Source organism: Lichenostomus cassidix, chromosome 3 (genome assembly GCF_008360975.1).
Source record: "Lichenostomus cassidix isolate B80296 chromosome 3, HeHo_3.0, whole genome shotgun sequence".
NCBI classification, from domain to species: domain Eukaryota; kingdom Metazoa; phylum Chordata; class Aves; order Passeriformes; family Meliphagidae; genus Lichenostomus; species Lichenostomus cassidix.
Genome location: NC_139483.1, coordinates 25,780,062 through 25,796,410, shown reverse-complemented (window position 1 = coordinate 25,796,410; position 16,349 = coordinate 25,780,062). Strand labels below are relative to the sequence as shown.

At 40.3% G+C, this 16,349-nt stretch overlaps 1 protein-coding gene across 4 annotated transcripts in view; it reads left to right on the top strand.

Moving 5' to 3' along the window:
• Positions 1-1,387: 1,387 nt before the first annotated feature.
• SRBD1 (S1 RNA binding domain 1) overlaps positions 1,388-16,349 on the top strand; it is a 126,935-nt gene continuing 111,973 nt past the window's right edge. For 2 of the 4 annotated variants that reach the window (XM_085055000.1, XM_085055003.1), the window contains exons 1-11: positions 1,388-1,520; positions 2,710-2,817; positions 5,029-5,137; positions 6,566-6,662; positions 7,967-8,043; positions 8,471-8,645; positions 9,571-9,933; positions 11,387-11,553; positions 12,683-12,800; positions 12,950-13,088; positions 15,877-15,973. In XM_085055000.1, the coding sequence (XP_084911126.1) occupies positions 7,967-8,043; positions 8,471-8,645; positions 9,571-9,933; positions 11,387-11,553; positions 12,683-12,800; positions 12,950-13,088; positions 15,877-15,973 (1,136 nt within the window). In that variant the 5' untranslated portion in view covers positions 1,388-1,520; positions 2,710-2,817; positions 5,029-5,137; positions 6,566-6,662. Of the gene's footprint in view, positions 1,568-2,709; positions 2,818-5,028; positions 5,138-6,565; positions 6,663-7,966; positions 8,044-8,470; positions 8,646-9,570; positions 9,934-11,386; positions 11,554-12,682; positions 12,801-12,949; positions 13,089-15,876; positions 15,974-16,349 lie in introns of all 4 variants that reach the window. The other 2 variants (XM_085055001.1, XM_085055002.1) reach the window with 2 other exon arrangements.

The following is a 16,349-nucleotide window of genomic DNA, read 5'->3' as shown; positions in this document are numbered from 1 at the left end:
ACTTGATTTCATGCTTCCTAGTATTACACTAAACTATCCTTTGCTCAGTTCTTACTATGAGAAAACTCCAAGTGAATCAGGTCTGAGCCTGTGAATGTTTACACACTCTATTACCTTTAAATATCTGGACAGTCCTATTGAGGTCTGTGAGTCAGATACTCAACTTGTGTAAACCCCAGGCCCTGTTTAAATCAACAGAGCTGTGACAGTTTATATCAGCTGAAGGTTTGGCACCAGAGACACAACCCTATGCATAAAGACAAGTATGAGCATAAGTCTCTCTCCAGGCATCTGAACGCTAAAGAGGTCAGGTAAACTCCATGGAAAAAGAGAGACTGCATTGAGCATGATTGTGTTTAAAATCATTCCAGACTGTTAAGCACACATTTATTATAAAGTCAAGATGAAAAATTATGAATTATTTAAGTTTATAGCACCTTAGTTACATTTAAGATGTTGCCATTCCAAGGCTGGAGGACAGCTGGCTCGTAGTTATGACCACAAGTTACAAATATTTATGATACAAAGCAGAAGACCTTTTAGGGTAATGGAGGCTTGAAAGGAGGCTTTAATGTAACAGCGTGCTTGCTCCACCCTTCTGGTGATGGCTCCAGAAACTAGCACCAATTACACTTTTCGCACAAGATGTGCACTTCACAGGATCCCTGCTGAACGCTAACTTAGAAGATATGGATGGAAAAGGAATAGATGTAGAGACTGCAGGGAAACACAACTTTAGATGGAAGTTTAGGGCAGGCACCTAACACTTGGATACTTTTTCCAGCACTGGAGTGCAAAGTCTTATAAGGAAAAATAATAGAAATTTTAGTGTGCATGGGTAAAAGAACACGAGCATCCTACGTATATTGTGATCCACATGCTCCTATCTGCGCCGGGGGCTGAAAGGGTGTGTATTTATTTATTTCTGCATCTGCCGCAGTCACCTTTGATCTCAGCCTCACACAACGATGACTTCTGCTTCCCAAGACCCCTGTGAAAAAACCCTGCTTCTGGGCAAACACCGTTCGAACTCCCATCCCCCCAGAACCGAACCCGGACATCGCCGCCCTTTGTCCTTGGTTTCACAGAGAGGCGGCTGATCCTCTGGCCCCGGGGCAGCCTCCGGGTCGCTGGCCGGCAGCCCTCACCGCTCTCCCCTCACAGCGCCAGCCCGCGCTCCGGGGCGGTGCGGCCGAGGGGGACGGCGCCGTGTGAGGGCTGAGCAAGGGGCACTGTGAGCGGCGGGGCCCTGAGGGCGGCGGGGGCCCTGGGAGGTGCGAGGGGCGGTGCGAGGGGCGGTGCGAAGGGCGGTGCGAAGGGCGGGGAAGATGCGAGGGGCGGTGCGAAGGGCTGGGAAGATGCGAGGGGCGGTGCTGCCATCGCCCCGTCCCGAGCGCGCTTCCTGCGGCGCGGCACGGCCGCCGCTTCCTGCTCCTCCCCGCGGCGCGTCGGGCGGGCGAGTCCGCCATGGCCGCGCTGCTGGCGGCCCTTTCAAACGCGGCAGCCGGCGGCAGCAGGGGGTAACGACTGGGGGAGCCGCCCGCCCCTCAGCGGGACGGGGCCGAGGGTGAGGCAGGGCGGGCAGCGGCGCCGCACCGGCCCCGGCGTCCTCCGTGCCACGCCGCAGCGCCCGGCAGGCGAGGGGTTCGCTGTTGTCTCGGTTGTTCAGGAGGAAACAAGCCTGTTCTTCCCCCTCCCCCGCCCCATTCCCACCCCCTCTGGCCGGGGACAGACGTGCCCGGCCCTGCGAGGGGCAGCGGGACCGCGATGCGGGCGGCACCCCCGGGCTGGACTGGGCGGGACGGCTGGGAGGGCAGGACGGGGACTGAGAGGTGCTTCATTCCCCTGGATCTGCCCGGGAGATGAGCTCCTTCCCAGCGGAGAGGGTGGCGTTTAGCTCAATTAGCCCTTGCTCTTGAATGCTGTCCACAGACCTGAAGAAAGCAGGGTGTCGCCAGGGAAAGAATAGGGCTTTGAAGTACATTAAGTGTATTTTCATCTCGGTCCCGTTTCTGGGCCGAAAAGCTGTGATTTGAGGTGGTAGTGAGTCACCAAGCAACAGACAATACTTTGCTCTCAAGTCACCTTGTGCCTCCACGCCTCCAAAATGAGTGTTTGGTGTGATAAACTGTGCTATAGCCATGCAGAAGTGCGTGTCTTCCTTTGGGAATGAAGACATCCAATTTAATGAACCAGGATGGCAATGTTACTGTGTGGCTGGTTTGGTGGACTGGAGAAAAGGAGTAACTGCACATGATGTAGCCATCTGTTGCTGCATCAGAAACAGTATCCCCTGATTTTGGATAATGTCTGTCTTCATAGGTGGTTTGAGATAAGTGGGTTAAAGAAAACTACATGAAAAGTGTTAGTGTCCTCCCTTTTTTTGGGCAGACCCGTTCTGATTCATTTACAGGGTGCTGCACAACACAGGCTGTTCCTTTTACTCGGTGGGACCAGTAGTTGTAGGAAAAGGCATGGGATAGAATGCACTTTCTAGGGGCACAGTCTTTGTGCTTTGCCTTTTTGATGGTACTTCTGTAAGTAATAGCAGTAGGTGGTGTTCCTACTGGTCTTGCCTGTTTTCCTCTCCGATTAGCTTTGGGGACTGTTTTGATGTATGTGTGTACCCTGTATGTCTATTTCTTTGTGGTTGTAGTTTTCCCGTTAGTGCTGGAGTCTCCTAAATTGTGTCTGCAACTCCTTTCTCAGGCAGGCCTGACTGGCTTTGTGCAGGAAAAGTCCTTGGAAATCTGCACTAGCTTCTCTGAGCAAAAGTGTCTGGGAGTTCTCCAAGGTTTTAACCTCAAGAGGATTACAGTAAGTTGGATTTATATTTTGAAGTACAACTCAGCTGATCTGTCTCTCCAGGATAAAAACCTGGAGAGACAGAAAGATTTCCATACAAGGCCCTACCATTGGTCTGCATAGCATTTTTTCTGCATGTTGCTTATTGCATGTTCACTCTTTAATATTTTTTTTCATGTAAAATGTTATTCTGGCATGCAGTGAAGGTATCTTAAAATGACAAGCAAAATCAACCTGTTGAGAGCCTCCATGTAATTATTGGAGTGGGCCATTCTGCTGCGGCTAATAATGATCCGAAATTCACTTGTCATGTGGGATTCATGTAGTGCTCTTTTTGTCCTGCCCCAGGTGCTTCATGTTATACATGCTGGTTTGGCTAGTACTGTTAGATTGAAGAAGAAGATAAAATGCAAAATTCTGTTATTCTTGCTGGTTTATTTGTGCTAGAAAAGCAGAGACTGTAGAGCAAAGTTTGAGGAGCTTCCTGCATAGAGGGATTCCTGTTTTGTAAGGAATGTTTTGCTTTGGATTAACTGGAAAAGAGATTCAGAGGTGTCTTTGTGTTTTTCAGCTGGACAAGGCTTTTTGCATTTACTGAATTGAAATTAATTTCCAAGTGTGTTTGTGATGGTGATGTGTTTTGGATTGTTTGTTGGTTGGGCTTTTTGTTGTTTTTGTTTAAATCCTGTGCCTTCAGGTAGAAGAATCTATTTGAGTTACCTCTGATTCTGAAAATTGTTGCTCCACTGGTGGAGCTTCAAAAGAGTTGTGTGCTAGTGCAGGGATTTATTTGTGGTTTTGCAGAATGGTGGTGGGGAGTGAGTATTTTTAAAATTAATTACTTTTAAACTGTTATTAAGTTTCTCCTTCTGCAAGCAGTTGCTTATGCCACCGAGGTTCACATGTGAAGAAATTTACTTTTAATGGGTTGTGCCTTTGCATGAATAGGGAGATTGAAAAGAACAGCAGTCTCTAAATGAGATTTATATTGCTCCTTAACATAATAAGGTCTTTAAAACCTCAATCTACTTATATTCTGTGTGCAGCCTAGACCTATTTGGGGAGAGAGACCAGAGAAATTATTACTTCCTTGCTGTATATTTTGTGCATACCCATATTAAGATTTTGTACAGTTAAGTATGAGAGCTACTCTGTCAGTCTTTATTCCTGGCATGGCCTGACCCCAGACTACAGTAGCCTTATTTTAATGAGTAGCTGACAGGCAGGGAGAAGTGTGCTATTTACAGCCATCCAAATTGTGATGTGGAGCTTTGCACTGGATGCAGAGGGTATGTGGTGAAGGTGGGAACAAAATAACTGGCAATAAAACTGATGCCAAACTATTTGGAGAGTGGACCCAGCAGAGTGGACCTATTTATTTACAATATCAATGATTTAAATAGTTTCAGCTTTTCTTCACTGGACAGCATAATAGTTCTGTGAATTTCTTGAATTTTTACCTGGAGTGTACTTTTAAAGTACTGTAACTGCTGAGTTTTGTGGAGAAGCCAGGCTTTAGTGATGGCTGAGAGTGTTTCAAGCAACAATGTTTCATGTTGTCATTTGGGACATGGACAAGCAGTTGAGTTTTGATTCCCTGGACTAGAGGATCAAGGGTCTAGTGTGAAGGTTCAGCATTAAGGTTTCAGCCTATCGCACAGAAGCAAAAGATTATACGTAGACAGATTTGAAGTGAAACAGGAGTTGGGACCTTAAGTATGAGGGTAAGGCCAAAGTTTCCAGAGCCTAGCTCGTGTTGCCTGCCATGGAAGTAAAATACTGTTGGTGAGATGAGTAAGAACTCTTTTTCTTAAAGAACAGCATTACTTGAAATGAAAAGGTTTCTGAGAATGTACATAAAATAAGAAAAAACATGTTAGTCATGTTACTCAGATGTGGGGAGAGCTGTTAGAACAGAGTTTGTTGAAGTTTAGTCTGACAATTGGCAAGCTGGTGAAATCCTGCACAGAGTGGCTGAATAACTTGTGCTCAGCTCAGGGTACTGCATGTTTACTTCCTTCAGCTGATAAGGAAACACCAAGCACTGTAAATGTCTGTGATAAGGTACAGTAAAACTGAACAGAAACACGGAAGGGGAAAATGTTTGCTCTGCTCTGATGGTGGTATAAATAGGTTACTCTTAATTTTTCAGCTTTGTAATTAGCTCGTCTACAGCTATGGGATTCTTCTGGATTTGGAAGGATCTGTCATTTCTTTCCTCAGGGTAGAAACCAGCTCTCACTTGGAGGTTTGGTTAATGAGCTGATAGAGAAGGAAGAGGTAAAGACAGTTTTCCCACAGAAGCAAATCTCTCTAGAAAATATAATAGGAGGTAAGTGGCCAACTTTGCACTGGCTTGTTCCTAACATACTGTGGGAGGGTGAATAAAGCTGTTTCGAGTTCCCTCAACACTTGAAGCAGGAGATGTGGGGGACTGTGTCCCCACAGAAGTGAAACACGGAGCTGGCATGTTGAGTGCCTTGTCATGCAGTCAGTGTTGTAGATGCCCCATGTGGAGCTTGACAGTGTTTGCCTGTTTCTTGAGTCTTCCTGCCTCACTTCAGGGACTGTCTCTAAGCTTTTTTTCTGTATTAGTTATCTGTCATCATCAGTGGCATTTAGAGTTGTTTCTTTTTCATCCTCTTCCCTGCCTCCCCCTCTGCAGTGAATCACAGAAGGTCTGTTTTTCTTAGTCATTAAATGTAGGTGTTTGCACACTCCAGCACAGGCAGATCAGAAGGAAAATTTAGCAGACAGCTGTCTGGCAATTTGAAGTTAAGCAGGAAGTATTTCTGTGGGCTCTAATGTAAAAATTATTTCTTGTAAACAAAAAGTATATGTGCAGTCGCTATAAGATTATTTTCTACAAATAAGTAGTACAGTTTGTTGTATTCATTATGAAAAGAGGAGGTGGTTATAACTTGGCCCCACCTCGCAGTGGAAACATGTTTTTCCTTTGTGATACCCCATGTTTGATATTTGTCTCATAGATGGATTTTTGGTATTGGTTTTTATTTTCAGCTGTAGAGCTCCATTTTGGCTTCTGACCACGGCTTGACTGCTCGTGGAGAATTAATAAGGAGCTCATCTCCTATTCTTCTTCAGATATGGAGAGTTAGATAGGTCACCAGAATTAGATGTCAGGAAGTACAGTTAACTTTATAAAGTGAGTATTACTCCTGCCATAATCTTCCTTAATGTAATAACATGAATGTTGAGATATTTTGAGACCCTGCCCTTGGCCACTTCAAGTGAGAGGGGAAATACTAATAGTAAAAAGGATCTTCCAGATGAGGTTTTCCTTTTACTGGGCTTCTGGGTACACTCCAGAACTATTGTGGTGATATGCTGAGTGTTCCAAACTGGCCATGAGGTTTAGAGTGGTGTTACTTAGTAGCAGCAATGCTGACCTTAGGTAAGAGACCATGTATATTGGCTTTTTCCTTCTTACTTGCAGTGATTCAGTGGGTACCTATGAAGAAGCTGTGTAGAGTGTTTAAAAACTGATCACTTGCCTGGAATATCCACCTAGTTGTATTAGTTGTAAAGAAGCATGAAGTGTCCCAGTGCCTGCAAAAGAGTGGATCAGGGATCCATCTGGCTTGGATGTTACCTAACTTCGGAAATCTTGGTGTTTAATATTTTTCATGTCTCCCTTTCACACATTAAAGTGTGACATAAAAATGGAAACATTTTCATGCCTCTGAGGTAATGGAAATAAATACATAATTAATTCAAAACTGTGATAATGATTGTTCAGGTATAAAGCACAAAGGAACACGGAGAAGCAGAGTGGTTGGATGAGTTTGGATGAGTCTCAAAACTGACAGTGAAAAGGCATCTGGGAAGTTGATAAGGTGAGTAATATTTGTTGTGTTCTTTGGAGATTTGTGTTTTTCTGCAGTAGGTGTGTGTTCCAACGACTCACATAATGAAATTTTGGTGACTGGAACAGCACAGAAATGCTAACCTGTTATTGACCAACATGGTTGCTCCAAGAAGGTGCTTTGCAAGGGAGCCAATAGTGCTTTTTGATATGGGCATCAATAATGCCCCTTCCACTGCAGTGCTGAAAATTGTCACCTAAATTTTTGTGTTGCTTTAGAAGGAAAACTTGCTGAAAGCCATTTATAATGGTTGCATTCTAGTGCTTGAACAGAGGCCAGAATGAAGTTAGATTAAAGGGCGTTTTGCCCTTGAGTTAAATGGCACTCTGGAAAATGGTTATTCCGTTTGTATTGTGCAAACATGGGACTTGAAGGTTCCTGTCGCTTTAGTAAGGCTGGATCAAAGGTCAAGGTATAAAAAAGTTGGAGAACAAAATGTGAAGAATGATGAAATTGTACCAGATATAGGTAAAATATGCTTCTGAATTTTGTAGTAATTGAAATAAATGACGAGAATTTTTTTTTGCTTTTAAAGTTTAAGTTTTGATTTTCTGGCAGATAAAATTTTTAGGGTACCTACCATTTTTTAACTAAAACTGCTAGATATGATTATTGAAATTCATGGGCCCAACTAATGCCAAAAATTCTGTAACTATTTAACTGAAATACAACATTCATAAAATAGCTGTATCAGGAGAAAGAGTGTGCCTTCCGTTTTTGCTTTTGGTAATTGTTCTATGCACTTTCTGTACTCCAAGGAGTAGCTCATTCAAAATAATAGTTTTCATTGTGTGTACGAACAACAGTCTTTAAATGTAAAATTTTAGATGAAAATGGACAATTGTCTTGTCCTGTCCCATCAAAACCATATATGAGCTCACTTTACTAGATTTTAATTTGATTTGCTGTGCTTTTTAGATGGATGGAGGAAAGGTTGGCATACTATATGGGGCCAATAAAATGTTTGAGAACCAGTACCCTTTTTGCTAGAAAAGCTTTACATGTAAGCCAAAAAACTACCTCCATGTGAAGAGAAAAGTTGTTTGAGAGGTTTTAGTGCTGGTTTGTTTTTTTTCTCAGTTGAAAGGATTGTTGAATGTGTGCTACTGTGGCCTAAATTCTTGGGTATCAAGAAAACCAAACTTACTCTAGAGGAAACTTTTGTGATTGCTGAAGACATTATGAGGGCGCATTTGACAGTGAGCTGTAGGGCTAAATAAGAGACTACAGCTTCAACCAGATGTTATGTTTCTCTCTTCTTGCCTCTGTTTCAGATGTCATCTCTACCAAGGAGGGTGAAATCTGTAGCCAAAGCCCTTAAATCAGAAGAGCTACCTTCATTTCTTAATTCGTAAGATCATTTTTTTCCCTAGGATTTTTTTTAAAGGTTTATGCTAAGCATGAGCAGTTGCATAAGAACAACATTCAGTTTCTGAGATGTTGATTAAAAAGTTTTCATGCACAAAACTTCAATGATAAAATGCAAATTACTTAGGCTTCTTCATGCTGACAATGAAGGTAGAGTGAAAGTGGATTGCCAGTTGTCCAAACCGAATCAGATGTGTACACATCCCAGGAACTAGCTTCACAAAAGTTGGGAAAATGTTTAAGCCATTAGCTCTTCAGTGCTGTGAAAGACCTGTGTTTGTTGAGTCTACATTTCTGTTAATTTTTCCTGTTCACTTTCTTTCATGCCAGAAAACATTCAAACTAGCTTGCTTATGTATTTTTTTAAAATTCTTCTCATAAGCAATGTTGTTGATTCATTTGTTTTTCAGGACCTCTGAATCAGAGGAGGAAGAGGAGGAATGGGAGGAATGGGAGCCAAAAAGCAAAATTGCCAGGAGACCTAATTTGCCAAAGAAAACTGAGGCAAAAACTAAAAAAGCTGCTGCTCCACGGTCGCCTATGGCCAGGAAAATGGTCAAGAAGGTAGCAATAAAAGAGGAGATGGTGAGTATCTATAAGCAAGAGACATTTAATTACTGCTCTTGGGAAGTAACATGAACAGTTTTTCTACAATTGCACTGCTCCTGTGAATATTCTATTTGCTTGGTAAAGTGACTTTGTTATGCATCAAAGTGTCCAAGATCTAAGGGTCCTCCTTGAAAATTTTGGCCAATGATAATGGGATGCAGTTTCCCCTGGAGATCTTTCAACAATGTAAATAAATAAATGGCTCTGTTCTTTCTGTAATATCTCTGGTTTTGGTATTGCACCTTTGTTGTTTTCTATCTTTTCACTGTCTGGGTACTGCAAAAAAAAGGCAGCCTGTGCTTACAATTCCTTGCATGGCTGTTCGACCCAGAAAGGATTGCAGTTTTATTATGCTTAATATAAAATGCAGTTCTATTGAAAATTAGATACTTCTGTTAACTATTAACATCTGAGATCGTATCATGACAGAAGCCAGTCGTTCTGACTTCTAAAGATGATCTCTGGGGAAATTCAGGAAAGAAGGTGTAGCTTGTCTGAGGCTAAACTGTATCTTGGCAGACCAAATCTAAGTTCCAGTTCCCATGCTGGGAACCTAATACCTTGGAAGAGTGGTTCCCTGCCCTGCTGTTTCCTGTTTTGTTGACATGAATGGAGGCAAAGACTGTAGGTCAGTGTCGTTTGAAGGAAAGTCTTATTACATTCTTTGCAGGATAATTTTATTTGCTCTCCTAAATCACAGGTGTGCTGTGTGTATTTGTATTGTTTCCTCCATGCAAGATTCATTTCAGGTTACTTGATTTCTGGCTTAGCATTTCGCTGCCAGACAGAGTCATTACTTGGGAAAATGATGTCTGGTAACAAGTCTTTCTAGAGTTTAAATGAAATGTTGAACCACTTTGTAACTGTCAGTGCCTAATATGATTTCAATGTCTTTTGGCAGGATGTATCCTTGCCTATTACACCTGTAGAAGATAATAAAGTGCAGCTTCTAAAACCTAAGGAAGAAGATGTAGGCACGAAACCAAAAAGTTTAAATCGAAAGCCAAAAGTACCTAAAAAAATGGAAATAAATTCATTCCAAGGGAAAAACCAAAACAGTTTAGAGAATGATGAAAAACCCTCAACAAGTTTTCCTGTACCGGAAAAACAAGTGAAACAAGAGAAATGCGAGGAGGAATTTGCATTTGATGAACCACCCTCTAAAAAGATTAAGTTGAATGCATGTCCTGAAGGAAAGCCAGTTAAAAATCTGGGAGGCAAAAAAATAAAAGAAGAATTTGAAATGAACTGGGATATTGTACAGGTATGAGATCTTCTCCTTTTCTGAGGTACTAATGAAACTGTTTCCTACATAATTAGTACTTAGAATCGTAACATACAATTTCAGTCCTCTGAAGTTAAGTAGTCATTTAACTTTTGCTTAGGTTGTCCTAAAATGTGTATAAATATAGATGCTGATTGGTAACTTAAAACTTCAAACTTTTATGTCATTCTAGTATCTATGACTTTGGGTGTCCTTAGTACAAAGCTTGCCTGTAACAGTTTGCATGTTTCTCCTTTATCAACAAATGGGCTTTTATGTGGATGTACACAGCTGAAACTCCTACAGGAAGAGATGCTTGTGTGCAGTTTTGGGAAAGATTTGGGATGTCTGTATGCAGTTTTACAACTTAATATTTAGTCAGTATGGATCATTTAGTTGTAGAAACTAATTTGATAGTATTTGTCAATTTATGGTTCCTTCTGGAAGGAGATTTGCATTCCTCACACAACAGTGACAACAAGGTAGATATCATCTTTTTGTAGGATTTTAACTTTGAAGCCATTCAGGTGAAGGCAGTTTTAGCGTAGCTCTTGTGCTAGAATCCTGGGTGTGATCATGGAAGATTTTAATATCAATAGAATTGAGATAGGACACATTGTATTCATCATCCTTAGTACATCTGCTTAAGAAAGCTGTAAAATTTTGTCAGTTTTCTCACATATTCCTAGAAATACATTTGGAGAATTTGGTCCTTGTGTGTGCTCTGAAAGGAGTGAATATGATTGTGCAGGAGTTATCATATTTTTAGTCTTCAGAATGAAACTTTTGAAAGGCTTTTATATAAGCGGTCTATGATAATTACTGTCGTGCAGGGCAAAAAAATTATGGTTAACATGTTACTATGATAGGCTGCTTATACAGTGTGTCAGGAATTCCATATTGATACTCTGTAACTTTAGAAAGCTCAATGTGTACAAAATCGTGTTTAACTTTCAAGAGAAACCAAGCCTTGCGAACTGTCAGTAGTATTGCTAGTTTCCTGTTATTGGTTGAGTGGGATTTGGATCAGCTCTGGCTTTGTGGGTTTTGTTTGTTTAGCTTAACCATGAGGCATGTCAGTGTTGGCTTTAAAAAAACATTTCGAAGTTTTCTGAGTTGTGTATAGTTTATGGTCTTTCTGTTTTGTTTTACAGTTTTGGTTTGATTTCTTCCTTGTCTTTTTTTTTTTTCCCAAGAGGTGCTTCTTCCTACTTTTTTTTACTGTGGTTACAAGTTTCTCGAAACATTGTTTGCTGACTGTCCTGCTGAAATACTGGGTGTGGATGCATGAGAAGCCTGGCATCCTGTCTTAGGGAGGGCAGTAGTCTCTGCTGGCCAGTGTAATGTTCTGGGAGTGGTTTTGAATGTTGAATGAGAGGCTGTTTAAAGCAATCTACCATCTCTCTTGAATGTGTTTGTTTGTTGTGTCCGTTTTTTTCCTCTCCTTTGACAGGCCTTGTCAGAAATAACAAATGTTGAACCATGGGTGTGTGCAAACTTAATTCAGCTCTTTCAAGAAGAAAACACTATTCCTTTTATTGCTCGATATCGGAAAGAGCTCATCAATAACCTGGAGGCTGACGCCTTGCGAGAAGTGCAGCAAACATTGGAAGAGCTACGGTAAGTGAGTCAACACAAGGAGGGGTCTGGGTGGGAGTTGAGTAACAACTGGCTGCTGCTTCTGTGTCCCTTATTTTGCCTCTTTGTACACACTACAGCTGTAAAGGAACTGGGGTTTTGCTGGGTTTTTTGGTAGGTTGGGTTTTTGGTTTTGTTTTTTTTTTTTTCTCGAAATAACAAATATGGCTTTATTAATTGCCAAAGAAAAGCTAACATCTTAATTTCTTTACAGTTTATTAAAACTGCACAGGAAAAGCTTGTCCTAAAAGAGTGGCTTATATTTGCTGAAAATACATAGCATGATGAGATGGAAGCTGCACTCTTAGAAAAAGAATCACTAAGAATCCCTCGGCTCCCTGCTTGGAGCAGGGAAGCTTTTAGTGTGAGCACTTCTTGAGGCTAGATGGTATCAGGAGGGCAGGCTAAACTATCCCAGATTACTGCAGGAAAGACATGATCAGCAAAGCTTGTTGCAGAATGGATGAGACTGCTTTCATTCCATCTTGCTTTTGAGTTGGCCCTATGTCCTTGAGATGGCAAGGCAACAGACTTCTCAGCTGTTCTGTCAGCTTGGTGTCATCCTCCTTGTACTCCCTGCTAACCTCTACCAAGAGGTTCTTTTCAAGGTGGGAAGGTGGCCTGAGAGACTTCTTGTTTGAACAAGTAATTTAAATAATGACAAAACGCCTCTGCTGCTTGCTGTTGCTTCTGTGTATCTTATTGAAGACCTAGGAGTTTAAATCTGGTGCCCTGTACTTGATGCTGCATAACTATCTTGATATGAATTACAGCTGTAAGAGCCCATCAGTGTGGATTCATTCTAGGGCTTTTTCATTTGCCTTCCAGGCCAGCAATCTTAAGGAAATGTATAGAGCAGTAATGATTATCAGTGTTATTTGATGATTTTTCCTAAAGGTACCACAAGATATTTTGATACAGTTTTGGACTAATTGGAGAGAGAAAAATAGAAACTTTTGGATTATCAACTTGGTTTGTTGAAGATTAACATGAGATACAATCTTCAGGGGTTTCAGAGAGTTTTAGCAGTGTAATAGACAAGGACAACATCAATAGACTTTTTAGTTCACTGTGAAATATGGCTCTTTAATATTACTGTCTTGCATTTTAGTACTGTTGCAAAGAAGACACATACAACGATACAGAAATTGAAGAAAGAAGGGAAGCTATCCAGTTGCCTTTTAAAAGGATTGCTAAATTGCAGAACTTTGGAAGAATTAGACCACGTGGTCAGTACTCTAGTCTTTTTCAGATCACCCTTGGCTTAAATGTAATTTTGTATAACTAAATAGTGCATAATGTCAAATGCATAACATGATTGAAATACTTCCCTGCCTTTTAATAACTGGTTTTGTTTTGTTTGTTTTTTTGTCATAAGTCTGCACCTTATAAAACTGGGAGTAAAGGCACCAAAGCCCAGAGGGCCAGGCAGTTGGGGTTAGAACCTGCTGCTCTCTCCCTTCTGCAGAATCCTGGGGAACTCAATCTCTTTTCTTACATTAGACCCGATACCAAAGGTAAGTGCCCTGCTTCTGGGAGCAGTAATGTTATAAATGCCTGAAAGTATTTTACAAAGGTAATTACTTTAAATGTTCTGATGTTGCTGGGTGTTAGGAAACTACTTTAAATTCAACAGTGCTTTTAGCAACATGTGGTAAGAGTTTACGTTTAACGCATTTAATGACTCTCCAACCTTTCCTGTCTCTTAGTATTGTTAATAGTAATAACTATGGTGTAAAAAAGACATAAGTCTGGAGACCTTATAGTTGACATGTGTGTTTACTGTGAAGAGAGGGGGGACCGTGCCACACACCTGAGACCTCTCCATGGTTCTACTTGAATTGTTTCCTGAAGATTCAATGCTGATTGTACAAGAGGCCTATGTTCATACTCTGTACTGAAGGAAATGTCACCCAGCAAAGTGTATCTTGATAAAACCTGGCATTGGGGATTGGGAGTGAACAGGAAAGTACTTTTTACTAAATGGCAGTAGAGATTGAAGAAGATGTAATCTCTGATTTTGAGTAAGAACTTTTAACAACATGATGATCACATATAGACTGCAGAATTGTGTATCTTTGTGAATGCAGTTATGGGTGGATCTGTAGGGGGCAATCTCTGACAATAAAATGTGAAGATTGCTGCAGTCTTCTGTATGATGTTAAAATAGAGATGTACTTCTATTCTTCCCTGCCCCAACACATACTTTTTGAATTTCAGCATAAAGGTACTGAACTTCCTTAGTAAGGCTGACTCTTAGTCTCTCACTTCTGTTTATTTTATTTAAATATCGTTTATAAAACTCCCCTAATTTTGCATTGAAAAATCAGTTACCAAATATTCTGGTTATTAAATTACTGCATTTCAGCATAATCACTACTTCATACAGCCATACATCTGACTGTTCTGGTGCAGTCTGAAGAGCCAAAAGAAAATCTTCACTGTCAAAGTTCAGATAAATTATTTAGAATATATTTAGAAGGAAGTGCTATTTGTTGCACCATAAAGATTAGTTTTTGAAATCAGTACACCTATTTTCAATTTTATGCTAAAAATAATGCTGCTTAGGTTTATATAATGGTCTGCATTTGAAAGACTTCAGAAGTTGTGTACATCTTTCAACTGGGTCACTTTTATCCCCTTGGGAGCCACTTTGACAGCTTATATACAACTTGAGATCACAGTGACTTTTTTTTTAAGAAATGAGCCATTTGTACAGAAAAGTTTTCATCAAATCTTAATATTTGGTTCTTTTAAATTCTCAGTGTTTTTCAACTTACACTAAAAATAAACTGGAATAAAAACAGCAGTTCAGGTTTCAAGGCCAGACACTTGAAAGTTAAAGATGCAGGCTAACCAGAAAACTTTGTTCTTCCTTTTAGTTGTATGCCTGGTCAAAAATTTCTCTAATTACATAAGCATGTGCTGGTAGACACAGTAAAATGCCTGTGTGAGTGGTGCCTGTTGAATGGGAAGTTTGATTACTTCTCAAATTCTGACTGGTTTGGGCTTATGCTATCTGATTTAAATTATCTACCTGTGTATCTCAGTTCATGTTCAATGTGATGCATGTCTTCAAATTCCCTTAGCTTTGTGTTCTGATGTTACTTTTACCATAAGAAACGCAAACTCTTAGATGTAAGGATCCAAATTTTACAACTTCAGGTGAGTTTAGGCATTTAATAACTTATTCTCACATTTATTTTCTTTATGGCAGGTAAGTTTAGCTTCCTCATCTTAAAAAGGGACAAGAAATTTTTTTTTGTGGTGTGTAACTTCATAGCCCAGTCAGAAGCAGGGCTTCTGGGTTCAATATAATGAACAGCTAGAGCTGTGCAACCTGCTAAAATGGTGTAAATAAACCTGTCCATCAGGCAAGAGAGTGAACAGTAATGTGTGTTGAAGGGGACAGTTAATGCTGCATCTGCCAACTCTAGAATTCCTGCTGTTTCCTCTGAAGCGGTTTCATTACTGACTGTTGCTAGAAGCAGGGTTAGATATATTGAATTAAAATACAAGATGTCTGTTTTATTTCATTATCTCTGCTTCTGGTCTAATTCAATCCCTGTGCTAGGGAGAATTATGTGCTTCCTCTTCTGGCCATTTGAAGCAAAGAATGGGTTCTGTGTGTTGGAAATTAACTAAATGATTCTGTTATCTCTCCAGAGATATGAAGACATTTATAACTTCATGTCTTTGACGACATTTTATGATTTCAGTGTTTCACAGGAGAAGTTGATGGTACCCTGACCTCAAAAGTGTTACTGTGCCAACTCCTGCTACACTACAGTGGAAACATAAAACTGTTATACAGAGAAAAGACAGGATTGCCTGCAAAGAAGTTTTTGCAATTTCCATATCCGTAGCAAAATATGTAGACTTCTGCTGCAGTTACTCATTTTATTAAAACCTCAAAACTTAAACTTACATATCCAATTTCACTATTGCGTTATTTACATCACAAATGTCAAAATATGTTAGCATCGAAGTAAAAGAAAAAAATTTCTCTAATTTTAATATAATTTGACTTAAAATACTGCATTAGTCACTTTAAGCTCATTAAAAATATAATAGTTTCAGATGGTTTTGAAAGGAAGCTTTAGTTGATAAAAAAATTTTAATGAATTAGGACTCTTTGAAACCTTTGCACATCAGTCAGGTATCATTAATCACTTTCCTTTCAGCTTGCGCATATTTTCTTAGTGCTTGTGCAGTTGTGTAAAATAATTTTTAATTGGTTTTTTTCTACAATTATGAACTGTATATTATGGTGACTGCATATTCTATGATTATTTTTCTTCAAAGGGCTGACAGATATCCAGGAAATAGAAGCTGGAGTACAGCATATTTTAGCAGACATCTTTGCTAAAGATAAAGATACCTTGGATTTTATCAGGAAATTGTAAGTTTCATTCTTACTTTCTTGCTTACATAGTAAGATGCAGTCTCCTAGCATGTAGATACAGGACTTTTTCTTAATGATGTGAAAAACAGTGTTCCTGTGAGATGGATTTAGGTCCATTCTTGCGTACATTCCTTTGCCTTTCTGCCTATTTGGCTGTCAGTGCAGGAGAGATCTGCTGTGGGCATAACATGATGCTGTAACTCCCACGGAATGAGAAACTCTCTGTGCTCTGCCCTATATATAGCATATCTCCCTTGAAGTTAGTGACCCACAAGGGAGTTTTCCCTCCTTGCACTTTCTTCAAGCTATAACTTCTCAGAAGTGAATTTGCCTAAGCTCTTGCTCCAATAGCTGGCTTGACACCAGTCACTGT